The sequence below is a fragment of the Tetrahymena thermophila genome (assembly GCF_000189635.1).
Source record: "Tetrahymena thermophila SB210 genomic scaffold scf_8254464, whole genome shotgun sequence".
Taxonomy (NCBI): Eukaryota; Ciliophora; class Oligohymenophorea; order Hymenostomatida; family Tetrahymenidae; genus Tetrahymena; species Tetrahymena thermophila.
Genome location: NW_002476241.1, coordinates 85973 through 108433, shown reverse-complemented (window position 1 = coordinate 108433; position 22461 = coordinate 85973). Strand labels below are relative to the sequence as shown.

General features: G+C 23.1%; 5 protein-coding genes across 5 annotated transcripts; 4 read left to right on the top strand and 1 right to left on the bottom strand. All coding sequences in view use genetic code 6, as the record gives it.

Moving 5' to 3' along the window:
* Positions 1-546: 546 nt before the first annotated feature.
* TTHERM_00578670 (hypothetical protein) lies at positions 547-3252 on the top strand (the record flags this gene model as incomplete). The annotated part of the gene is made up of 4 exons (XM_001022868.3): positions 547-2760; positions 2818-2884; positions 2942-3083; positions 3147-3252. The coding sequence occupies 4 exons, from the start codon at positions 547-549 to the stop codon at positions 3250-3252; spliced, it is 2529 nt and encodes an 842-aa protein (XP_001022868.3).
* A 946-nt stretch (positions 3253-4198) lies between these two features.
* On the top strand, positions 4199-5897 carry TTHERM_00578660 (SET domain protein). Its single transcript, XM_001022867.2, has 2 exons — positions 4199-4819; positions 4977-5897. The coding sequence occupies exons 1-2, from the start codon at positions 4279-4281 to the stop codon at positions 5768-5770; spliced, it is 1335 nt and encodes a 444-aa protein (XP_001022867.2). The 5' UTR covers positions 4199-4278; the 3' UTR covers positions 5771-5897.
* Positions 5898-6449: 552 nt separating this feature from the next.
* Positions 6450-12361, top strand: TTHERM_00578650 (hypothetical protein; the record flags this gene model as incomplete). The annotated part of the gene is made up of 11 exons (XM_001022866.2): positions 6450-6620; positions 6704-7237; positions 7459-7754; positions 7821-8103; positions 8169-8393; positions 8617-9174; positions 9243-9613; positions 9699-10144; positions 10201-11265; positions 11325-11807; positions 11865-12361. 11 exons carry the CDS (start codon positions 6450-6452, stop codon positions 12359-12361), a joined length of 4929 nt encoding a protein of 1642 aa, XP_001022866.2.
* Positions 12362-13289: 928 nt separating this feature from the next.
* On the bottom strand, positions 13290-15418 carry TTHERM_00578640 (60S ribosomal protein L13; the record flags this gene model as incomplete). The annotated part of the gene is made up of 3 exons (XM_001022864.1): positions 13290-13533; positions 13829-14020; positions 15234-15418. 3 exons carry the CDS (start codon positions 15416-15418, stop codon positions 13290-13292), a joined length of 621 nt encoding a protein of 206 aa, XP_001022864.1.
* Positions 15419-17527: 2109 nt separating this feature from the next.
* TTHERM_00578620 (tyrosine kinase domain protein) lies at positions 17528-21797 on the top strand (the record flags this gene model as incomplete). Its single annotated transcript, XM_001022863.2, has 13 exons — positions 17528-18015; positions 18073-18134; positions 18291-18382; positions 18443-18506; positions 18618-19064; positions 19196-19569; positions 19663-19770; positions 19826-20678; positions 20978-21167; positions 21228-21322; positions 21375-21494; positions 21551-21657; positions 21717-21797. The coding sequence occupies 13 exons, from the start codon at positions 17528-17530 to the stop codon at positions 21795-21797; spliced, it is 3081 nt and encodes a 1026-aa protein (XP_001022863.2).
* Positions 21798-22461: the final 664 nt, after the last annotated feature.

The window sequence follows — 22461 nt, the reverse complement described above, 5'->3', positions numbered from 1 at the left end:
TTATTCGATGGATGAAATTGAACAGAACTAATTAATATTGGTTGCAAAAGATGTTTTGATATATGAAATTTATTGAATGTATGTATGTATATCAATTCTGTATCAAATATTAGAAAATAAAGTTGTTAAATTTTATTATTATCAGCACAAACAGCACGCAGATTTTGAATAAATTTTGAAAACAAAATTATTAAAATAATTAATTTTTACTAACCTACTTGGCAAATTAATAATAATAATAATTGCTAATAAATTATTAACTAAACTATTAAATTATCCGTTTGTTGCATCTACACCAACAAATTTTTTTTGCAGGATTCATTAAAGCTTATTATAAAATATTTCTTTTATCGTAGCAGAAAATATAAAAAATATAAATAAATTTTAGGCTTTAGTTGTTATAAAAAAGTATAGCTAGATAGATTGGTATTCCTTGAAATTAATTAGTATTTACTTATTCGTCGATCAATCTAAATTATATTTGTTAATTGACAAGAAAATAATCTTGAATAGGAATTAGATATTTAAAAAGCAATCTTACAGTTGATGAGCTACAATAATATAAGTAACATTATATCAGCAAGGCAGTAGGTAGAGGCTTTGGTGAAAAAGAATACTGATATGAATGATAAAAATTACGAAAATAGTTAAAAAATTAGGAATTAAAATACACCAAATGTGCGCAATCTAAGAAATTAAATGGCAAACATAATTATCGATCCATCCAATAATCATTCACCTATAAAAACAAATAACTCATACAACAACTAAAACCCAGCTTTAGTTTGCAGAATCAGCACTCCTTCTCCGATTAAATTTGTTTAGGAAGATTATTAAGAAAATGAGGATAAAAGTGGTTAGAGTAAATCTTAGATATTTTACTAAGATTATTTCAACAATAATATTAACTAAATCAAGCATCAATCAAAAGGAAGCAATTTTTAATAAACAAATAATTAAGTGTAAAAAAGTTAAATTTATAAAAATTAAGAGGAGTAAAATACTACTCAGTAACCTACACCCATTTATTAGTAAAGAATGAGTGTTTAGAATGGAATTTATTAAATTTCTTAATAACCTCAAGTACCTAGTATTATAAACTATTAATAAACTACGGAAAACATAAATGAAAGAAGGTAGTAATAAGGCAATAATTATAACAACAGTATTTCCCCTAAATTTGCCAATATTTCTATATAACCAGCTTTATAAAATCAGTAAAATAATTAAAGACTAGCAACAATGTCTGGCTAATAACATTAAGTCAAATAATACTATTAATAATAACAGCAGCTTACTCCTTAAAAGAGTCTAAATTAATTGAATACATCATAAATGCAACCTAATTAAACAGCTCCCCCTAAATTTGCTCAATTCTCACCTATATTCTCATAAAAATAAATTGTGAACTATCACCCCATAAATATGCAACCTATTTTTGCTTAAAAAAATAACACGTTATTATAGTAAAATAATTAAATATAAGTACCTCCTCCTTTAAATATCTCAGACTAATTGAAAGATCAAATGATTTACCCTAACTTAGCAAATTAAACTCCTCAGGCATAAGTTTTTTAGGGATAGATTATTCCTCAATAATTACCTTTAGAGTCCGTGAGAAAAAGTTTAAGATCTATTTCAGTTAATTAAGATGCTTTTCAAAATTAAATTATTCAAATAAATCAAAATCCAGCATATCAAAAAGTGTCATAAATTTAGAATTTTTAATAAAATTATTAAAAACCAGTCATTTTGGTTTCTTAACCATAATAACAATTCAATAATTAGATACTTTAATAACCCCTTCAAAGAGAGTAGTTAATCTAAATAGACCAACCACGTTTTTAGCAAATGAACACAGTTTATCAAGATCAATTAAACAGAGCTTAAATTTCAAATAGAAGTATATCAATAGATCATAATATAACCTAAAATAACCAATAATTTTAAGCTACTCCAAATATTAACTAAAAATCTGCTCTATTAATATAATCCAATAATTAATTGCAATAGCAATAATAATAATAACAACAATAATAAAATATTGTTTAAGAAACAATTCCCAGAATATAATTAAATAACATTAATAATTCAATGAATAAAAATGGAAGATCTGAAATTAAAATTCAAATAAATGGAAAAACCGAGACTTTGTTAAATATTTAAAATGAATAGAAGATAAATTCATAGAAGAAGTAGCCCTTATAAAATAGCAATATACAGCAAGGAAACATAATCCCTAATAATTTTAGGGTACAAACAGAAGTGACACCTGAAAAAAAGAAAAACGATTCTCAATATTTTAGAGCAAGTTTAAATAAATTTAATTTATAAAATTCAATGCAAAAATAATAAATAGATGAAAATGAAATCTAAAACATCAGTGAAAAAAAATTAGCTTAAATCAAAGATTTCTCAAAAAGTCCTTCTCGCTTCTTTGCTCATGTTAAAGAACAACTAAATAAAGTAAAAAAATAATCTAAATATATTTAGAACCCACTTGCTTCTTTCAATGATCAATCATTAAGGAAAATAGAAATGCAAAGCTCTTCAATAAATAAGACAGCTCTCCAATAATCAAAGTAGCAACATGAAATAAATAATTCATTGTCAGAAGATTCTAAATAAATAAGTTAATCTGAAATAATGAAAGATAATTCATACAGTAAGAATTTCATAGAAATATAAGGATTATAAAATAAATAAAAGAGTTAAATTTCATCTCTCTCCCAACTTGAAAGGTCTAAATAGTAAATACAAGTAAAGCAAAATTGTGTTTTATTTTAAATAAATTTACACTGCCTTATTTAAAAATAGATAATCAAAGAGAGAATAGCAGCAATATCAAAAAACTCCACTGATGAATCTCCTTTTCAGCAAATAAGTAGATAAATGATTTTAAAGTAAAAATAAATAAACATTCTTAAATAAATATAAATAGGTAACGAAGAGCAGCAAGAAATCATTCAGAATGAGAACAAAGATTAATCTGAATAGAAAAAAGAATCTTATAATTAAAAAATATAAAAAAATTAATTCCAGTTGTTAATAAATGCAGCAGAATATTCTTTAGAACTTGATACGTAAATAAATTTTCATTTTTTATTGAACATTAGCAAAAATATTAAAAATATAAATAAAATAAGAGATTATTCGCCTATAGTTGATGGAAAAAAAGTGCATCTAAACATATTTAAGAACAACAGTAAAATCTAAGATTCAACTGAATCTCTTTAAGCTTAGTTAAAATGAATATTTTGAACATAAAACTCTTTAAATTATTATATTATTAAGTAAAATAGTAATTATCTTCAATAAATAATAGTTTTTAATGTAAATAAATAAATAAGATGATAAAATGTATATATTGTATTTAGTTTCTAAAATATTATCTTCAATTAATAGTGATTGAAATATATTATTTAATTATTAAGATAAATCATTAAATTTTGCCAATGAATTATGAGTGAGTAGAGTTATGAAAGAATATATGATTTATATATATCTAACTGCAATATTAAATTTTAAAAATATAGATATTTATTTTTATTACTATTCATTTTTAATAACAGTATTTACATTTTGGAAACATTGAGCCTCTATATTCTATTTTTAAGACATAAATATTAATCAATATAAAATAAATTAAATAAAAACTCTAATTATCTAAATATAATCTATTTTTTGTTGAAATAATTCATATTAAATTGATTACATTTGTTTATTTTTGTTTTTTTAGAGTTTTAATAAAAAAGAAAGCTTAATCTTTGCTTGAAATATTATTTAATTATTAAGATAAATCATTAAATGTTGCCTAAGAATTATGAGTGAGTAGAGTTATGAAAGAATATATGATTTATATATCTAACAGAGATATTAAATTTTAAAAATATAGATAATTATTTTTATTATTCATTTTTAATAACAGTATCGAAATTTTAGAAAGGTTGAGCCTCTATATTCTATTTTTTAGACATAAATATCAATCAATATAAAATAAATTAAATAAAAACTCTAATTATCTAAATATAATCTATTTTTTGTTGAAATAATTCATATCAAATTGATTACATTTGTTTATTTTAGTTTCTTTAGAGCTTTAATAAAAAATAAAGCTTAATTTTTAAAATACATTTTGATCTAAATATCAAAAAATAAATAAATAAATAATATATTAGTAGAATATATTAAATACTTATTTAAATAGTCGAAGAATTATTTCGAAAGTATCTACCAATTAATTAATTATACAATTAATTTAGAAAATCAAAGATATATATGTACTAGGTAGAAAATCTTAATAATTAGTATCGTAGACTAGTTGCAAAAAGAAAAATAAAATAAGGTGAGATAATTATAGAGAAGGAACCTTTATTTTATAGTGTGCTATCCAATTAAAGAAAAAATTTTTGTAATTATTGTTTAAAAGCATCTAGTAGTTTAAGTAGGTGCACAGCATGTAATGTTCTTCATTATTGTGATAAAAATTGTTAAGTTTAGGATTGGAAGCAGCATAAATTAGAATGTAAAGCTTATAAAGCTATTAAAGCAAAAAACTTCAATATAACAATCGACTTTCATATCTTAATGAGAATTTATAAAACTTAAAATTCTTTAACTAATTTCTTATCCAATGGAGACGATTTTCCTATTGAAAAACAATAATTTTTCACTGAGTAGGCTCTCATGCTTCTTAAAAGCTTAGAAGAAGAAGTAATTCCTGAAAAAATGGAGTTTCTAATCAGCGCATAAGCTAAATTTGCTACAAATGCACTCACAATTTAAGATTCTTTATTTGAAACTGATGGCATAGGAGCAGGTATAATTTTTGAAATATTTATAAAAGGATCTAACTATTGATTTTAGTTTTAACTTTCGCTTTCATACCCAAAAATAGATTTTCGAAATTATAGAAAATATTTTATTGATTGTGAGAAATTTTTAAAAATATATTTTTTATTGATTTTAAAATACAGGTTTATATGAAGAGGTAAATTATATGAATCATAGCTGTACTCCAAATGTTATTTGCGTATTTAATAAACTCCCTTAAGTGAGAGTGATAGCCATTAGAGATATAGAATAAGGTGAAGAAATTATGAATAGCTACATTGACACAAAGAAAGATTTAGATTTTAGAAGAAGATTTCTTAAGCAAAATTACTTCTTTTTGTGTGAATGTAAAAGGTGTATAAAAGAATAAAATGAAGGAGTATCATTTGTAAGGTGTTAGAAATGTATGAAAGGAAGAATCAATAGTAAAACTTTAAATTGCTCTGACTGTAACACTTAAGGTTAAATGACTGAATAAGAATACTAAAGAATTATTACCTAAATGGAAGAAATTTAAAAATAAACTTCTTAATCAACCTATGAAAAAACAATTGAACTAACCGAAACAGCTGAAAAGCTTTGCCATCTAGAAGCACCCTATTTTAATGATATTTATAACAGCAGGATATTAGCTACTTTAGGTGTTTAACAGTATAAAAAAGCAAATAAGTATCTTAAAAATTTTATTGAGCTTTCAAAGCACTGGTATGAAGAAATTATAGGAAACACTTTAGAAATGCCCTTTTTTGGTTGGAAGCTAAATGAGCTGTCTAAGCTTAATTTCCATCTTGATAAATGTTTAGAAGCTGAAAAATATAGTGAAAGGGCACTAAAAATTCTCACATAATATTACACTAAAGAGAGTTGTCCAGAATTAAATGAGTTATTTTTGAGATTGAATGATATAAAAAGTGAGATAAAAATGAAATATAATTGATATTCTTTAAAATAAAATAAAAAAAAGTAAGTAAATAAATAAATATGCTAATTAAATACCTATTTCACTTTCATTGTAGTTTTTAAAAATTAAAAAAAATATCTGAGCACTTTTACATGCATAAAAGATGAGTAGAATATTTAGAAATAATTAAAAATAAAATAAATCAATTTAAATTGAAAAAAAAAAAATTAAACATTTATAAATTAAAAAATTAATTATTGAATGTTTAAGTAAGTGTTTTAATTCTACGAATATTTATTTTATAAATAATCTATCCAGCCTTTTATTATTTTTTAATAAAATGAATAAACATTTAACGTTTAAGATAAAATATAAAATGAACTAATTAATAAATTAATTTGTTGTAAATTTAAAAGTATCTTCATTTACTAAGATAATTTTTATAATTAATTAATTTATTTATTTTTAAATTATAAAGTTGTTAAATTTTCTATGATAATTTGATTGACTTTTTGATGTATTAATCCACTTAGAAATTTTGAAAACTATTTCTACTTTTTATTTAACATATATCAAAAGTTAGTAATAAAAAAATAAATAAATTGCTACTGCTTTTTAAATAAACGGATAAATATAATATTCCCTTATTTTATTGTTGTTGCATAGGATTGTTTTCGTTTAACTTATATTATTATATTGATATAAAAGATACAATATGAGGTAGCAATTTTAGAGATTGACTTATTTCAAAAGTGACTAGTCGAAGAGAGAAGAATACAAAAAAATGCTTAATTAAAAAATTACAATTATTGATTAGGAATTCACTAATTACTCATCCGAAATCAACCACATCTAGATTAATTAATAGCAAGATATTGAAAAAAATGTAACATTTCATCATAATTTTGAGATAGAAAATAAAAATATTTTTTAGTTTGTTGGTTTCTTAGTGAAATCCTTTTTTGTTAGTTTAAAAAAGAGCTAGACATTTTGGTTGAGTCAAATGCATAAAAGGAATAGCATTTAAATAATATGATTAAAAATCAAGCACTTTCTTTAATGAATTAATATCAGAATACAGAGAAAAAGAAGAAAGAAGTAAAAAATAAATTACCTAAAAGGTAACTATCAATAGAAATAAAGCAAACAGAGAGATTATTACCAATTTAGAATTAATCACCTGTCGATGACTTTAAAAAAAATTCATTTTTTATATATCCTGCATTTACAGAGGAGATGATATAGTCGAAAAAGTAGCTAACTATGGATTCAATATTTGACAGCCTTCTATAGAATAAAAATAATCCAGAAATAATAAAGTAGGTGAGCGAACAATAAATAGATAACCAATCTATTCAAAAGGAATAGTCTCAATTAGATTACTTGAAACAAAGATATACTGATATTTAAAATTAAATAGAGAGTGCTGAAAAAGAAGCTATTTTTGAAAATTCTACCAACGATTAATATAAATTCTAAGTCAAAAAATATGAAACAGTCTGTGTAAAATTTTAATAAGTATAAATTAATAAACATTTAAAAAATGCATTCTAAAAAAGAATTACATTCGAAAGAAGATTTCTGAATTGAAAGAATTAATAAATATGGCTGATAATAGATACTAGAACTTAGTTGAGAACATTACTCTTTCCAGGCAACAAATGGTATTCTTTCATCTGCTTTTATTAAATTGATAAAGAGTTATTTTTTAATTTAAAATAAAGCAAGTTTCTCAAAACAATCTAAACTATAAAAACAACCAACTGAAAATACTGCAAGAGACTGAGTAGGAAACACTGGAAGCGAAAAAATAAATTTATGATGAAGAGAAGCAAGAGTTGCTACAATAAAAAAAGAAGGTGTGTGAGATATTAATCAAAATTGATTTTTTAAGTGAGTAGAAGAAAAGTCAGCTATCAACAATTGAAAATTTAGAAGATTAAAAAATATTTCTTTACGAACAAAAACAACTTTCTTGCTATGTTGAATAAAATATAGATGCTTTAGCCAAATTAAGTGAGTAAAAAATAAAAAATGAGCTATTAATAAATTTTTTGTTTGCTTATAACTTTTTTATATAAAAAAGGATTTTTTTAGATAGAAAAATAAATTTAAATGAGGAAGAAATACAGTAAAGATACCTAAGTTCTCCATAGACACCAATGAGAACTTCAAGAAGTAGGATGACAAAATTTACTTTTGCATTAAATAAGAGTATTCAAAAAAACGATATTACCAGTATAGACGACTTAGACTCACTCACAAATCGCAGTAGCCAAAATTCTCCTAAGCCTTAGAGATTTATCTAAAATTAAATTATAAAGATTAAGCAAGAATCTAAGATCCATAGATAGAATTCTCTGCAAATAGTAATTTGAACATTTATTTTTACAATTAATATAAAAAAATCTATTCATTTTTTATTAATAAAAAGGAAAGAAACAGAAAGGTTGATAAGATAAATAGGTTTTGTGAAAATAATCCTTCTAAACTAATAGATGATTTAATATAAATTTACCAGTAATTGGTTCTATAAAATTAAAGTCTACAGAGTTAATTTGAGTTTTTGCAAAAACAAAAAATCCAACAAAATGTAGAAATCAGAAACTTGGATTCATAAATCTAGGAAATATACAAATCAATATCAGAAGCAGAAATTGTAAAAATATTTATTGATTTTTTATTTAAAAATTAATTGTTTTATTATAAATTTAAATTTATGAATGAAAAATGTAGTTTGTTTATCAGGATTATCCTCAATTATTTTTTAATTAATGATTGAATTATAAACTTATTATTTAGAATATATTTTTTAAAAAGTATTTATTATTTAATTATTTATTATTTATACAAATGAATAATAATTAATATTTTATTAAAAGGGGTCATTGGATTTGAAAAAGAAAATAATACAAAATTAATAAAAGGATGAGTAATAATGTCTAATGTTAGAATTAGACAAAGCAACAGAGTTAAAAAATGAATTAGAAACTATTTTAGTAAATGCTTTATATTTTCTTTTGCTGACTCTTGGTAGACATAAACGCTTAATTGACGATGTAAATGAAAAGGGAGATATCAGAGTTGAAAGTGATACTTCATTTGATAAATTTGAAAAAATTGATTTAATTCTTGATAAATACCAAAAAGGTTTTATGAAAAAGAAAATATTTGAATAATTTAACAATAAGAAAAAATTCAAAAACCATTCTTCATCTATTACACTCCAAAAGAATCTAATAAATTTTCTTTAAAATTAAAATAACTATGATGAAGACACAAAAAATGGCCTTAGTAGCAAAGAAAAATTCTTTTTCTTTATGGAATAACACAATTATTTCCCATTAACTACGGTTGAATTAAAATAAACTTTGTCTTTCGTATTCCCTAAAAGTTTTAACTTATCTGTCATTGAACAAATAATAGATTTAACATCTAATGTAAATTATTTTTTTTATTATAAATTTTAATAAAATATAAGTTTTAATGACGACAATAAATAAAATAGGATATTTTAATTAGATTCTTTTTGAGTAAGGATGATATCATTGAAGTCATTGAGAAGTGTTTTAATACTTACGAATATTTCAAACAATTTAATATGATTCTCTCTAATTATGAACAACTTTTTGCTTATTCTAAAAAGCAGAAACTTTAACCACAAGGAAAAACACCTCATGGAAGCAGGAGACTTTCTTAATATTCACCCTTTAAAAATCCTCATTATATCTTATAAAAAGAAGAATCCTCATCCAAAACACCAAAAAAAGATAAAAAATTTTCCCTCAAATTAGAAATCTAAGGTTTGCATGCAACTAACAGTTTGGTTATGACAAATTAAGATAGTGAAAGTAAAATTTAAGACAAAAACAGTCAAAAGTATTTTATTTAATCTCCTTTTTATTATTTTAATCAAATTTTCTTGAAATAAAATAAATAATTAACGAATATTTAAAATAAAAAGTATAATCGAAAACGAATGTAAGGAAACACCTCTAATGAAAGTGAATAAGAGTATTTCATTTTAAAGTTAGAGAAATAGTATAGAAATAGCCTAAAATAGCTAAAATACAGAAGAAGAAGACAGTCAATTATCAAAAAAATCTTTGTCTTCAAAATCTTCCTCTGACTTAAGTGATTGTGATAGTAATTCTAAAAATAGTAAATACTTAAGCAAGATTAATGAGTCTCCATTAAATTCAATAATCTATGATGAGACTGACGAAATCGATTAAGATGAAAGAGAAGAACAAGCTTTGCTATTCAAATATGAAGAATAATCAATTTTAGGCTAATTTATCATTTTATAATTGCAAAAAAGGTCAATTAAAAATTTTAAAATTACTATTAAAGAAGTAATTGACTCAGAAAAGTACATTTTTGCGTATATAAAAAGATATTTTTAGAAAAGTAACTTAATTTATTTAGATATTTTTATATTTAATAATTAAATTATTTCACTTTAGATCATCTGGAGGAAAACAGAAAAGGACTTATAAAAGCTCACTACTTGGATTTTAACAAACAATAACTGCAATCATTTATTAGTTAAGCAGAAAAAACACTTTAGTTTAAAAAGTAACGAGAATAGCTCTTAAATGATAAAATAAAAGAAAGCTCTGATAAAGTGCAATAAGACGATGGAGAGGATGAAGATGATGATAATTTCAATGAAGACCAAGAAGAAGAGGAAAAAGTATTTGAAAAATTGAATACATGGAAATAATGTTTCAGTCCTATAACACCAAGTGACCATTCTTCCAAATTTAGATAAGCTTACATGGATTAAATGTCTATTTCATCGTCGTTGTAAAAACAGTTTATTTAAAAAGAAACTTAAAAGTTAATGAATGACTCATTTATCATGGAAGAAAGTTAAGTCTTTGGGACAAATTAAAGTCTTAAAGGTGAAAATTAAGAAAAAAATTAATAAACAATTAGTAAATTCCAATAAAAGAAAGAGGAGGAAGTTCTAAAAGAAGAGCTAGATTAAGCTAAAAATTTTATCATTTTACTTTCTGATTAAAACAAGCAAAGAATGTAGCCAACTAACAATTTTAATCTGTCTTAATCAAGTTTTAAGTTTAAAAAAATAGACACAAATGAATAAAACAAAAAAAATTCTACTAATTTAATAGATTAAACTTAGAAAAATGAACTAAATAAAACTATTAAATCTAAAAAAAGTGTTTAAAATCAAATTTAGGTTTTCTAAGAAAATAAGAGGAATAAAGATAAAAAGGAAGCTGATTTTATTGATTCTTAAAGAATGAATGTTAAAAATGAGATATAATCAGTATAAAACAAAGTCGAAAATAATCAGTCTTTAAACTCTCTCAATCTAGATTTTTAGAAAAAATAACAGTAAAAGTTATTTGATTTTGAAAACCTGTCACCTATAGAGCAATAATTTTAAAAATATGTTGAAGCTGAAGAAAATTACTATAAAGATTTGAAAAACTAAGATTACTTTGTAGAAAACCTCAAGACGTTTCATAACGATGCCTTCTTTTTGCAAAAAATATTTATCCGTAAAAATTATCTTAAACATTTAACATTCTTTGAAAAAATAATTTTTTTATAAAAATAGTTGGGAAAAATAGCAGCAGTGTTAATCTGATTAAAAAAAACAGCAAATTAGAGCTTCCTAAAGGATTGCAAACTGCAAAATACTTCTAAAAATTGTAAGACTTTGAGAGAAAAAAATACAAACCAACATCTTAAACAACATAATGCACTTAACCTCAAGAATAAACTAAGAATATATAAGAAATTGAGAAAAAGTAAACAAATGAAATAAAGTAATCAATGAGTCTTTCGTTAAAAAGCTAGTAAATAAATGCTATTTACTCTAAATTTACACGAAATTCAAGTATTAGTGAGTAGGTTTAAGAAATTAAAAGCGTTTTGGATTCCGTAAAACAAAAATAAATTTTAAACATCGGAAAATAAAATGGAGAAGAAACGAATAAACAGCCTAGCAATTTAGAAAATAATTCAGCTTATAAAGTTTAAATTGATACTCTAAAATAATAAGATATAAAGAATAACAACAAAGACTACATAGTTGCAGGTAATTTTTTTTATAACTCTTGACATTAAAAAAAGAAATTTTATAAAAAATAAATAGATAAAATATAGAACAGTATTAATTAAAAACTTGAGTCTATTAAGGTTAAGAATATGAAAAGCTTGGAATAACTAAAGAAAATTTTCAATGTTTATGATTCAGATTTTAGTATCAATAAAAATTAATTAAAACATTAATCTAGCAACTCTACTGTTAATTCTAGGATAAATTCAAAAAAAAATAGCAGTTCCTTTTAATCATAAATGACTTCCCCGTTTATTTCTAATTGCTAATCATATAATACAAGTGATTTTGATTATACAAAAAGCAGTTAAGTCTACAAAAATATAAGTCACAATAAAAGCAAATCCTATTCAAATAGTAACTTTGTATTTTAGCAACCTGATAAAATTATTTCACAAACTGAAGCTATGAAAAAAATTACAGAAAAACCCTCGCCATATGTGAGCAACCCATTTAATTTCAGTAAAATTAAACCGAGATAAAATAAAATTTCCGAAAAAAATATAACAGAACACAATGAAAATGCAAAGTGAAATTAGTTTGTTTATATATTATAATAACAACAATCAATAAACAAATAAATGTAATTTAAACAAATATTGAATTATATTTTATAAATTAAATAACAAAGAGAAATTCAAATGTTAAATAATATTAAATATTATTCATATTAATCTAACAATACTTACTTTATGATTATACTATCAATGACTTTCCTTTCTTTCTTTCACTTTCTTTTTGATTTTCAAATAAAATTTTAATTGATATATATATATATATAGTACCCTAAGGTACTGCCTTTTTTCAAGGCTACATACACGAATAATAATAATTTATTTTTATATAATTATTTATTTTCAATTTCAGGCAAATTGATATATATTTTCTTATTTTTTAGCTATGTTTCAAATTTTTTAGCTTTCTAATAAAATAAAATTTTTAATAAACTAATAAGATATTGATACAATTAAATATCATGAAATTGGATTTTAGAATTTAATTGTAATAAATAGCTATGCCAGTTATCAATTTTTATATAAATAAATACAAATTTGATAAATTTAATATAAATTAAAAGAATGTTTAGATTTGATAAAACAAACAATTATTTTATGTTGAATTTTAAGATCTAATTTACCTAAAGAAATTTGCATTATTTATATTTTTAATTAATTTGTATTTTTAATTTTTGAAGAAAAGATCTTTTGGCAAACTAAAAATAAATATCTCTTATTATGATTGAAGAACATTGATTATAAAGATATATTTATTATGATTGTTTAGTATAATGAATGAAACATACAAAAGAAGATTTTTGATTAAGTGAGCAATAAGGATAAGTTTTATTAGTTTAAATAAAAATTCTTGATTTGTACATAAAAATCAAAGATAAAATATGGGATAGTATTATAATATTGACAATAATTATTTATATATTTTAAGATAGTTTTATTATCAAACTCATGCCTTGGGTTCAGCGGCAGCTTGAGCTTTAGCCTTTCTCTTTCCATCCCACTTTTGGTTGGTCTTTTCTTGTCTGATGATTCTGTAAACCTTCTTCTTTCTGAGTTCAGCGATGTTGGAAACAGCCTTTTCTCTCTTGGAGACAGAGGGAAGAGGAACAGAGGTTTATAAGGCGTTTTGAGCAGCACTGCTGGTGTCAGCGGTGTCATTAACTAAACCCTTCTTGGCCTTACCTTAGTGTCTATTTTTATTAAAAATAAAGATAAGAAATTGCCATATTACAGATATTAATTTCTTGCAAATATCTTTAGGCTAGTTTGCATATAAATATATATATATATATTCAGTAAGTATTTTTGCTCAGTTAAAATACAAATCAAATAAAATGGTAAGTAAGTTAAAATTTTTAGATTAAAATTCATAATCTAATTGCTTAACTTGTAAATTATTTGAAGGTATTTAAATGATATATACAAAAATACTATGCCTATTTCTTTATATTTGCTAATAAAATTTATTAATGTTTCTTTATTTACCTAGGGAAGAGAACGAGCTTGCTAACGTAAGCCAAAAGTCTCTTCTTGTTTAATTCAAGAGATTCTTGACATCTGTTCTTTCTTCTGTGGTCAACCTTGATACCAATAGATTAGGCAAAAGCGGCAGAGATACCGGCAGCCTTCAATTCTTGTAAGGTGAAACCTCTTCCGAGCTTGGTGGACTTGTTGTATCTAAATTTAATAGAAAATAGATGAGTAAAATTTATTAATAAATAATTGAAGTTTAAACCAATCAGTATTTATTTTTATTCTTATTTTTATTGCGATTTAATTTTGTAAAGCATTCAAAAATAATATGCATGATTTCACTTAATTTAAAGATTAAACTTTAAATGAATGGATTATATTTACTTTTAGTTTTAACCTTATTAAACTTTTTTGTAGAATTTAAATTGTTTTTACAATTATATTCAATTCCTAAATATTTCAGCTTCAATCAATCAATTAAACAGTCATTATCATGAATCAATCAATTTTAATTATTATGCAAGTAATTATTTCATTCAATCAATAAGGTTTATTTGAGTTTTGATAAATGAGTATTTAATGTACCCTAACATGCCTAAATTTTTAAATATTTGGCGGCTTTATTTTGCATATTTTTTTTTCATTGAACAAATATTACAAGTTGCTCTATTTAAATTATTTCATCATCATTCATTTATGAGTTTTGATAATTTCGTCTTTTTAAATTTGTATTTAGATATTTTATAATTTAGCTTGCTTAAATTTATTAGAAACCAAATGATCTACTTGATCTTTGATTGACGCTAAGACTCCCTACCTAATCAATTAATCGATCTACTGTATACATAAATTGCTTTTATATTCTTTGCTAAATATGTTGGCATAATGTCTACTGATTATATTCTTTATTGAGAAGTTTTAGAATACCTAAATTGTGTTATTTACATTTATTTAGTTAAAACCTAATTAAAGGCTGATGATATTTCAAATCTAACAATCAGATAAATCAGAAGCTAAATCTACTTTACTAGATTTCCGCAATACAGGTTATGATTGAATTCCATTTTGTTAAAAAGTATTCCGCATTTAATTATATTTCTATTACAATTTTAAATTCATCTGCTAACTTAAGAATGAAATATCTATTCGATTAAGTTACCCTAATTCTAGTGATTTTTTTATTTAATTGACTCTTTAATTGATTGATTTATTGACTGAGCGATTGACCAGCATTTATTTGGTTAAAACGAACTGTAAAAAAATACAATTGCATGGGAAGCTGTCCCATCTTTTAGAGTTCGATGGAAATTGTAAAATGAAAAAGTAAAATGCATATTTGTATTTTGAATCAATAATTTTTAAGAAAAAAATGGTGATCGGTTTGTGATTTAATTTGGATTGAATGATAGATATTCACCTTTGGGTTTGCTTTCTAACAACAGGTTGTAACTTTTCAGTAGGTCTGGGGAAGACAGCGGCGGCTTAAGCTCTTCTGGCATGTAATCTAGCCTTCTTTTAGGCAGCTTGGTTGAAGAAAGTTTTAATTCTGAATTATTAATGCTTTCTTAATTAGGCAACGGGTAATTGATTGTTGTGCTTCATCTTTTCTCTCCTAATATACTTGTTTTTCTTTTAATTTGTTTTATTATTACTAATACTTTTTTTATCCCTTCAAATAATCTTTTTGCTTTTTATTTTGATATCTTTCTAATCTGCACGCACACTTTTTTCTTCTCTCCTTTTATCAATAAATTTCCCCATCGAGCAAAAATTAAATTAATACTAATTATCTTTAGCTCTTCTTTTTCTTTGTATTTTGATAGTCATTTTTATTCGATTTTCATTCAATTCTACAAGAAGATCTTTCAGCCCATTCATAATCAACTTTCATTTTCTTTAAATAACTATTCGCATTTATTGATGATTGTATGCGAGCAACATCTATTTTTTTTAAATAAAAGCATGTATTTCGTTTACCATATTATTACAAATTTTAATGTCCTTTATCTTTTACTTATGTTGCATTTATTAAGCATGACTAACTCTCATGTTAAGTTAATATTAAAATCATATCATTTATTTTAAATTAACATATATTTTCTATTTCCCTAATTCAAAAAATGAATATTATATTCCATCATATTTACAAAATATTTTACAATAATTAAATTTAAAACATATAATATTGAAATTAAACTTAATAACCTCTATTAAAAATTTAATTTAACTTAAAAATGAGTTTGATTCTATTTAAAAAAATCTAAGCAAAAATTTGCACTAATTAAAATCTTGAATTATTTATTCAATTAATAAAATATTAATTTATTTAAAGTATCAAACAAATATTATTACCTAAATTCATATTTGTTAACTTAACATTTTATTTTTAAAAAGCAAAATTTAAAATTCAAAATTTAATTAATTACTAAATAATTCATTTAAATAAAATCTTTAAAGTAAGTCTTCAAAAATAAAACTTAGTAATTTTTTTTTCACAAAATATTTTTATTTTAATGTTTTTAATTTTAGAGATAGCTCATAAACGCTCAAAAAACACAAAAAAATATGTTGGCAAATTCTTATTTAGCGTTTCAATTTTTAAACACATAAAATAATAATTTTTGTTAATTATTTTTCTATATATCTATGTAAATAATATTTAATAAACTATTAAATAAAGACAAAACAAACATTTCAACCATTTTATTTATATTATTCAATGAACTTCAATAAAGATATTTATTCATTAAATTCTTTTCATTGTTTGTCCTTGATTTTTGATAAAAAATTGTTATTCCAAATAAATAAATTGCATAAAAGATATTTGAAATATAAAAATATGAATCTTAACTGAATTGCTAAATCAAAATTTAATTTATTTTTTAATTTTACATTTAAATTAAATAAAATTTTTTCTCTTAAAACCATCTTTCATTTTTAAAAATAAACTTCTTATAAATATGAATTTAATTCAACAAATATTTATAAAATAATAAGGATATTCAATTAAATCATTTTATAACTCTTTTTAATTTGAAAAATCTAATTTTAATTAAAACTTTTATTAGATAAGCTTAATGACTTAAATAATAATTTTTTTTTTATAAATTTAGAATTCAAAGAATACAAAATATTTTATTTTAATTTACTTTGTAATTTTTTAATATTTAAAGATTCTTCGGTTAGTCAATTAATTAGACAGTTGATATTTCTGTGTTTTATATAATTCAATCAAACTCTCTCTATTTAGCGATATCTATTTTTCTTGCTTTATATGAAGGAATTAATTTTATGGTTGTTCGAATTCCTTATCGTTTAAAGATGTATTGTTAAAAAAACATTAAATTATTCATTTAAAAGTGTTTCTTATACATATAAACCATTAAATAAAGTATTTACTTGTGTAGATGAAGGTTAATAATTAATCAATAAATCTTACATCTATCTATCAATCTATCTAACTATAAGAATGTGAAAGAATGTATGAATGAATGAATTAATGATTGAACTATTAAATGCAGATGAAAAATTCTCTTCTTTAAATTAAAAACTAAAAATTTTGAAAAAAATTAATATTTTTACAAACGACAAAAAATTTATAAAATATTGAAAGAAAGAAAAAGAGTATTAATTACAACAAAGGAGTAAATAAAATTTCTGTTTAGAGTTCTATAGATCCATTGACTAAGAAATAAGCGAATTAATTATTAAATGAATAAGTAATATGTAGGTGAAGTGACCCAAGACAGCCAGAGATGGCCTCGTCAGCCTTAATAATAATAACAGCAATAGCAATAATCTTAATTAGTTTAACAACAAATATAACAACAAGCAATACAACAATAGTCTTAACAATAGCTCTTATAATAATAATAGCAATTGCAAATGCTTGAATAAAAAGAAAATTTTTCAGCTTAATTTATGGCCTACCAAGGGTAGTAATAAGCTTAATTTTTACAATAGTCATCCTAGCAATAGATTCCACAATAACCTAATTTTTCATAAACTCAATAACAGCCTCTTTCATATCGCCTCAATACAGATCAATCTAAATCTCCTCGAAGAGATAAAGTTGGTCTTTCACGCAGTTAGAGTGGTGGAAATTACCAACCTTAATTGGATACATTTTTCTTAACTGGGTGGGGTAATTCAAAATGTGGTTAATTGAGTGCATCAAAATTAACAAATAATGCAATCTAGTAAATTATTTCTTAACTTAATTGACAATTAAATAAAGTAAAAAAATTATAATTCAGGGCATTTGGTAATCGTGTTATAAGTGTAAGTGCTGGTGAGAATCACACTATGATTATTGACCGTAATTTTATTTGAAAATAATTTGTTTAATTGAATATTTAATTGATTTATGTAAAAAATGAATCCTTTTAAATATTCAAATAGTAGTTAGAAAAATATAGTTGTTAGTTAGTTAGTACTACTTATTTACAAATATTATTATTATTAATATAAATAGATAAATAAGAACTTTACGCTTGTGGTAGCAATGCTTATGGCTAATTAGGTATTGAAGGAGTCAGCTACTTAAATAAACCAACTCCTATTCCTGTAAATATTTGCTTTCCTTAATATAATATCATTTTTTATCAATATTTTTATTTTTAAAAGGGTTTAAAAGATGTTAAAATTAGCATGGTAAGTTGCGGCTCAGATCACACATTTGCATTAACAAGTAAATTTTAATTAAATTAAAGAAATTCAGTTAATTTTTTCATTTTTAGCTGATCTGTTCACTCATTCAATAATTATTAAATTAAGTAATTTTTTAATTAAATAAATACAGCATAAGGAGAAGTGTATGCATGGGGTTTGAATTTAAAAGGTTAATTGGGTATAGGAAATTTCGAAAATCAATTCTCACCAGTCTTGGTCTACTCTTTGCTTCCTCTTGGTCAAAATAACAAAAGAGCTAAAAAGAAAAGCAGCGAAAATGAAAATGACCCTAATTCCTAACACAAACGTTTGAAAAGTGCTAACGAGCTAAGAGGTCAAGGAGAAGATTAATCCCCAGGACTCAAAGATAGATCAAACTCTATTGAAAACATGATGGAATAATTAAATCGCATAAAATTATCAGAAAAAACCAACAAACCTAAAAATAACAGTAATAGTGGATCTCACGGAAGTGTAAATTTCGCTGGAAGTGATATATCAACTTAAATTTAATTGTCAAATGATGAAATCGTTTCATACATTGCCTGTGGAACCCTTCATACTGTTGTAGTCACTTGTAAAGCACTCTTTTCTTTTTATAATTTATTAAAAATAATCGTTAACTCAATTTTAAGGAAAATATTACTTTTATTTACTCAATATTTTTAACTAATTTATCAATATTTATATTTAATTACTTTTTTCTAGCAAAAAATAGATTGTTTTCTTGTGGTTATGGTGAAACTTATGCTTTAGGTCATGGAGAAAAGTCAACTTTAAATGAATTTAAATTGATTTCAACAATTAAATCATAATAATAACAATATGGAATGAATAGAGGAGCTTTGGATGCTTCTCCAAGGTTAGAAAAAATAGAAAAGTTATCTTGTGGATTAAGCCATACAACATGTGTTATTGGAGGTCGTGCCTATGTGTGGGGATATTGTGGCTAAAGAGACTCTTTAATTTACTAATATCCTACTGAGATGGATTTCTAACAGGGATAGACTACTTAAAATGTATCATCAAATATTATTGATGCCAGAGCTGGAGATTGTTTTACTCTCTTCCTAAACAACAAGGTTTATTGAATTAATTTTAATTTGATCTTTTTTTAAAATTTTGCAAAATCAGTTTGTTCATTTAAACATAATTAATAAATTTTTTATTAATAGGGAGATGTTTATGCTCTTGGTGAGAACACAGAAGGATAGCTATGCTCAGAATATAACAGCCCTTACGAGTATCCTTAAAGAATCAATAGTTTACCTAGTATCAGTCAAGTATTTAACATATTTTATAGGACCATTAATAATATTAATAACTTTAATCATAAAGGTCGCTGTTGGAAAAAATTATTGTTTGGTTATCTCACGTGATTTAAAGTATATATTTGGATGGGGATCAAATGCTTTCGGTTAAATAACAGGAAGATTGACCAGTAGCCCTGTTTTATGCTAACCTGTCAAGGTATAAACCATAAATCCAGAAAATAAAGATATAAAATTGATTTGTGGTTCTTATCACACAATCATGTTATCAAGCAAATCTTTAACCGGAAATGAGTTTATCTTGAAAGAAGATGAATAACCTGTATACAGCAAAGATCTTAAACTTGACAGTGGAGATAATGTCGGAAATGAACTAGAAAAGATTAAAAAATAAAGCTAAATAGAAAGTGATAAATATTAAAAACTTATTGAAGAAAAACAAAATGAAATAGAAGCCTTGAAGAAATGTAACATGAACTTAATCAAGAATCAAGAAAAAAATGCAAGAGATATCAAAGATTTGAAATTGAGAGAACATGAATTCTAAAAGCAATTAAAGGAAGCTAAATAAAGAGCTGAATAGGCTATGGCTTTAGTAAATAATTAAACTGGAGCTAATAACATTAGCTAGTAGCAAACAAATGAGTTGTCGAAATTCTAAATTAAGGGTCTTGATAAATATAAAAACCTTAACTTTAGAATGTTCAATTCTAATTTAGACATCGATTTCAATGAACTAACTACAGAAACTAAAATTAGTGAAGGTGGTTATGGTATTATCTACAAAGCCAAATGGAGAGAAACAACTGTAGCAGTTAAGAAATTTAAGATGGTCCATGATGAAAACACTGTTAGAGATTTCCTTTCAGAATGCCACGCAATGGAAGCTCTTCGTCATCCAAACATTGTTATGTTTTTAGGTATTTTATTTTAAATAATTTTTGATATTCTTACAATTTTACGATTGAAAATTTAATTTCTTTTTATTTTTTGTATATCTTAAAATTATATTGATTTTTAATTTAGAATTATCTTTAGAATTTGTTAAAAAATAAAAATTTGCATATTAAGGATATTTGTTTTCATGTAAAAAACTCAAGTATTTATCAAATTAATCTAAATTTTATTGCTTAAAATGGATTTAATCAATTCATTCAATCAATCAAAACTTTATTTTTAATAATAAATATAATTTAATTGACAAACTTTTAATTTAAAGGTGCATGTACAAAATCTCCAAACTTTTGCATTATTTTAGAGTACTGCTAAAAAGGAAGTTTATGGGGTTTGCTATAAAGTGATGTGAGATTATCTTGGGAAGACAGACGTAGAATTGCTTTAGATGCAGCAAGAGGTGTTCATTACTTACATTCTTCAAACCCTCCAATTTTGCACAGAGATTTAAAGAGGTAGATTAAACATAAAGAAAAAAATTTAATTAATATTATTACTTTGATAAAAATAAATAGTTTGAATTTATTGCTTGATGATAATTTAAGATGTAAATTAGCTGATTTTGGCTGGACAAGAGTAAAAGATGATAATTATATGACTGCTAAAATAGGTAATTATAAGATTTTTATTTTTAAACTTGTTCACGAATTATGATATAACAGGTACTTATCAATGGATGGCTCCAGAAGTCATTAGTTCAAATATTTATACTGAAAAAGCAGATGTATTCAGTTACGGCATTATCCTTTGGGAAATAGCATCAAGAGAACCTCCTTATAGAAGTAAATAAATAAAAAGCAATAATAAACAAAATAAAAAAATCCTTCTTAAAAAATAGATAAGAGTGGTACTGCTGTCTCAGTAGAAGTAGTAAAAAATAATTTACGTCCTACCATTCCTAAGAATTGTCCTCCTTAATTCGCTGACTTAATGCAAAGATGCTGGGTAAATAAATATATTATTTAAAATTATATTTTTAAAGTAAAAAATTTATTCGACAATAGGATAACAATTAAAACTTAAGACCTTCATTCAATGAAATAATAAAGGAATTAGAAAAGATGAATTTTTCAAAAACTCCTTGAAAAAAAATCAAAAGAACAAAAAAAATAATAGCAAAATTGATGCTTGCTTAATTAATTAATATATAAAAAACAATAATATAAAATAGAATTATTTACAATATTCTATATTAAATATAATAAAAAAAAATATATCTTATAAAATATCTGGCTCAAACAACAAATAAATAAATACAACATTAAATTTGTTATATTTATCCAAATTATTAATTAATATCTATAAAGCAAATCTGCCAAATGTAAATATGTTATAATAATTCTATAAATTACTATACTGCAGTGTCTATTTATACACTTTATTTTTGTGGTATTCTTAGATATTTTTAGATTTTTTTAACATAATTTTTCTAAATTAATTAATATTTAATTAAATAAAATAAGAAAAGGAAAAAGTACATAAAATTAATTATTATGAAATTTTTAAATTATTTTTTAATTTTTATAAAATAAAATTATTATTAAAAATATTTATTTAAAATTAAAAAGCAAACAAATAAACAATTAAAATAAAATTAAAAAAATAATTAATTAATTTTATTTTTTATTTAATTTTTAATTATAGCTTTTTAGCTACATAAAAAAAATGTGGCAAATAGTAATATGAAAAAATTAAATATTTGGTCTATCTTTGTTGTTAAATTAAAGTTTTATTGAATGAGGATAATAT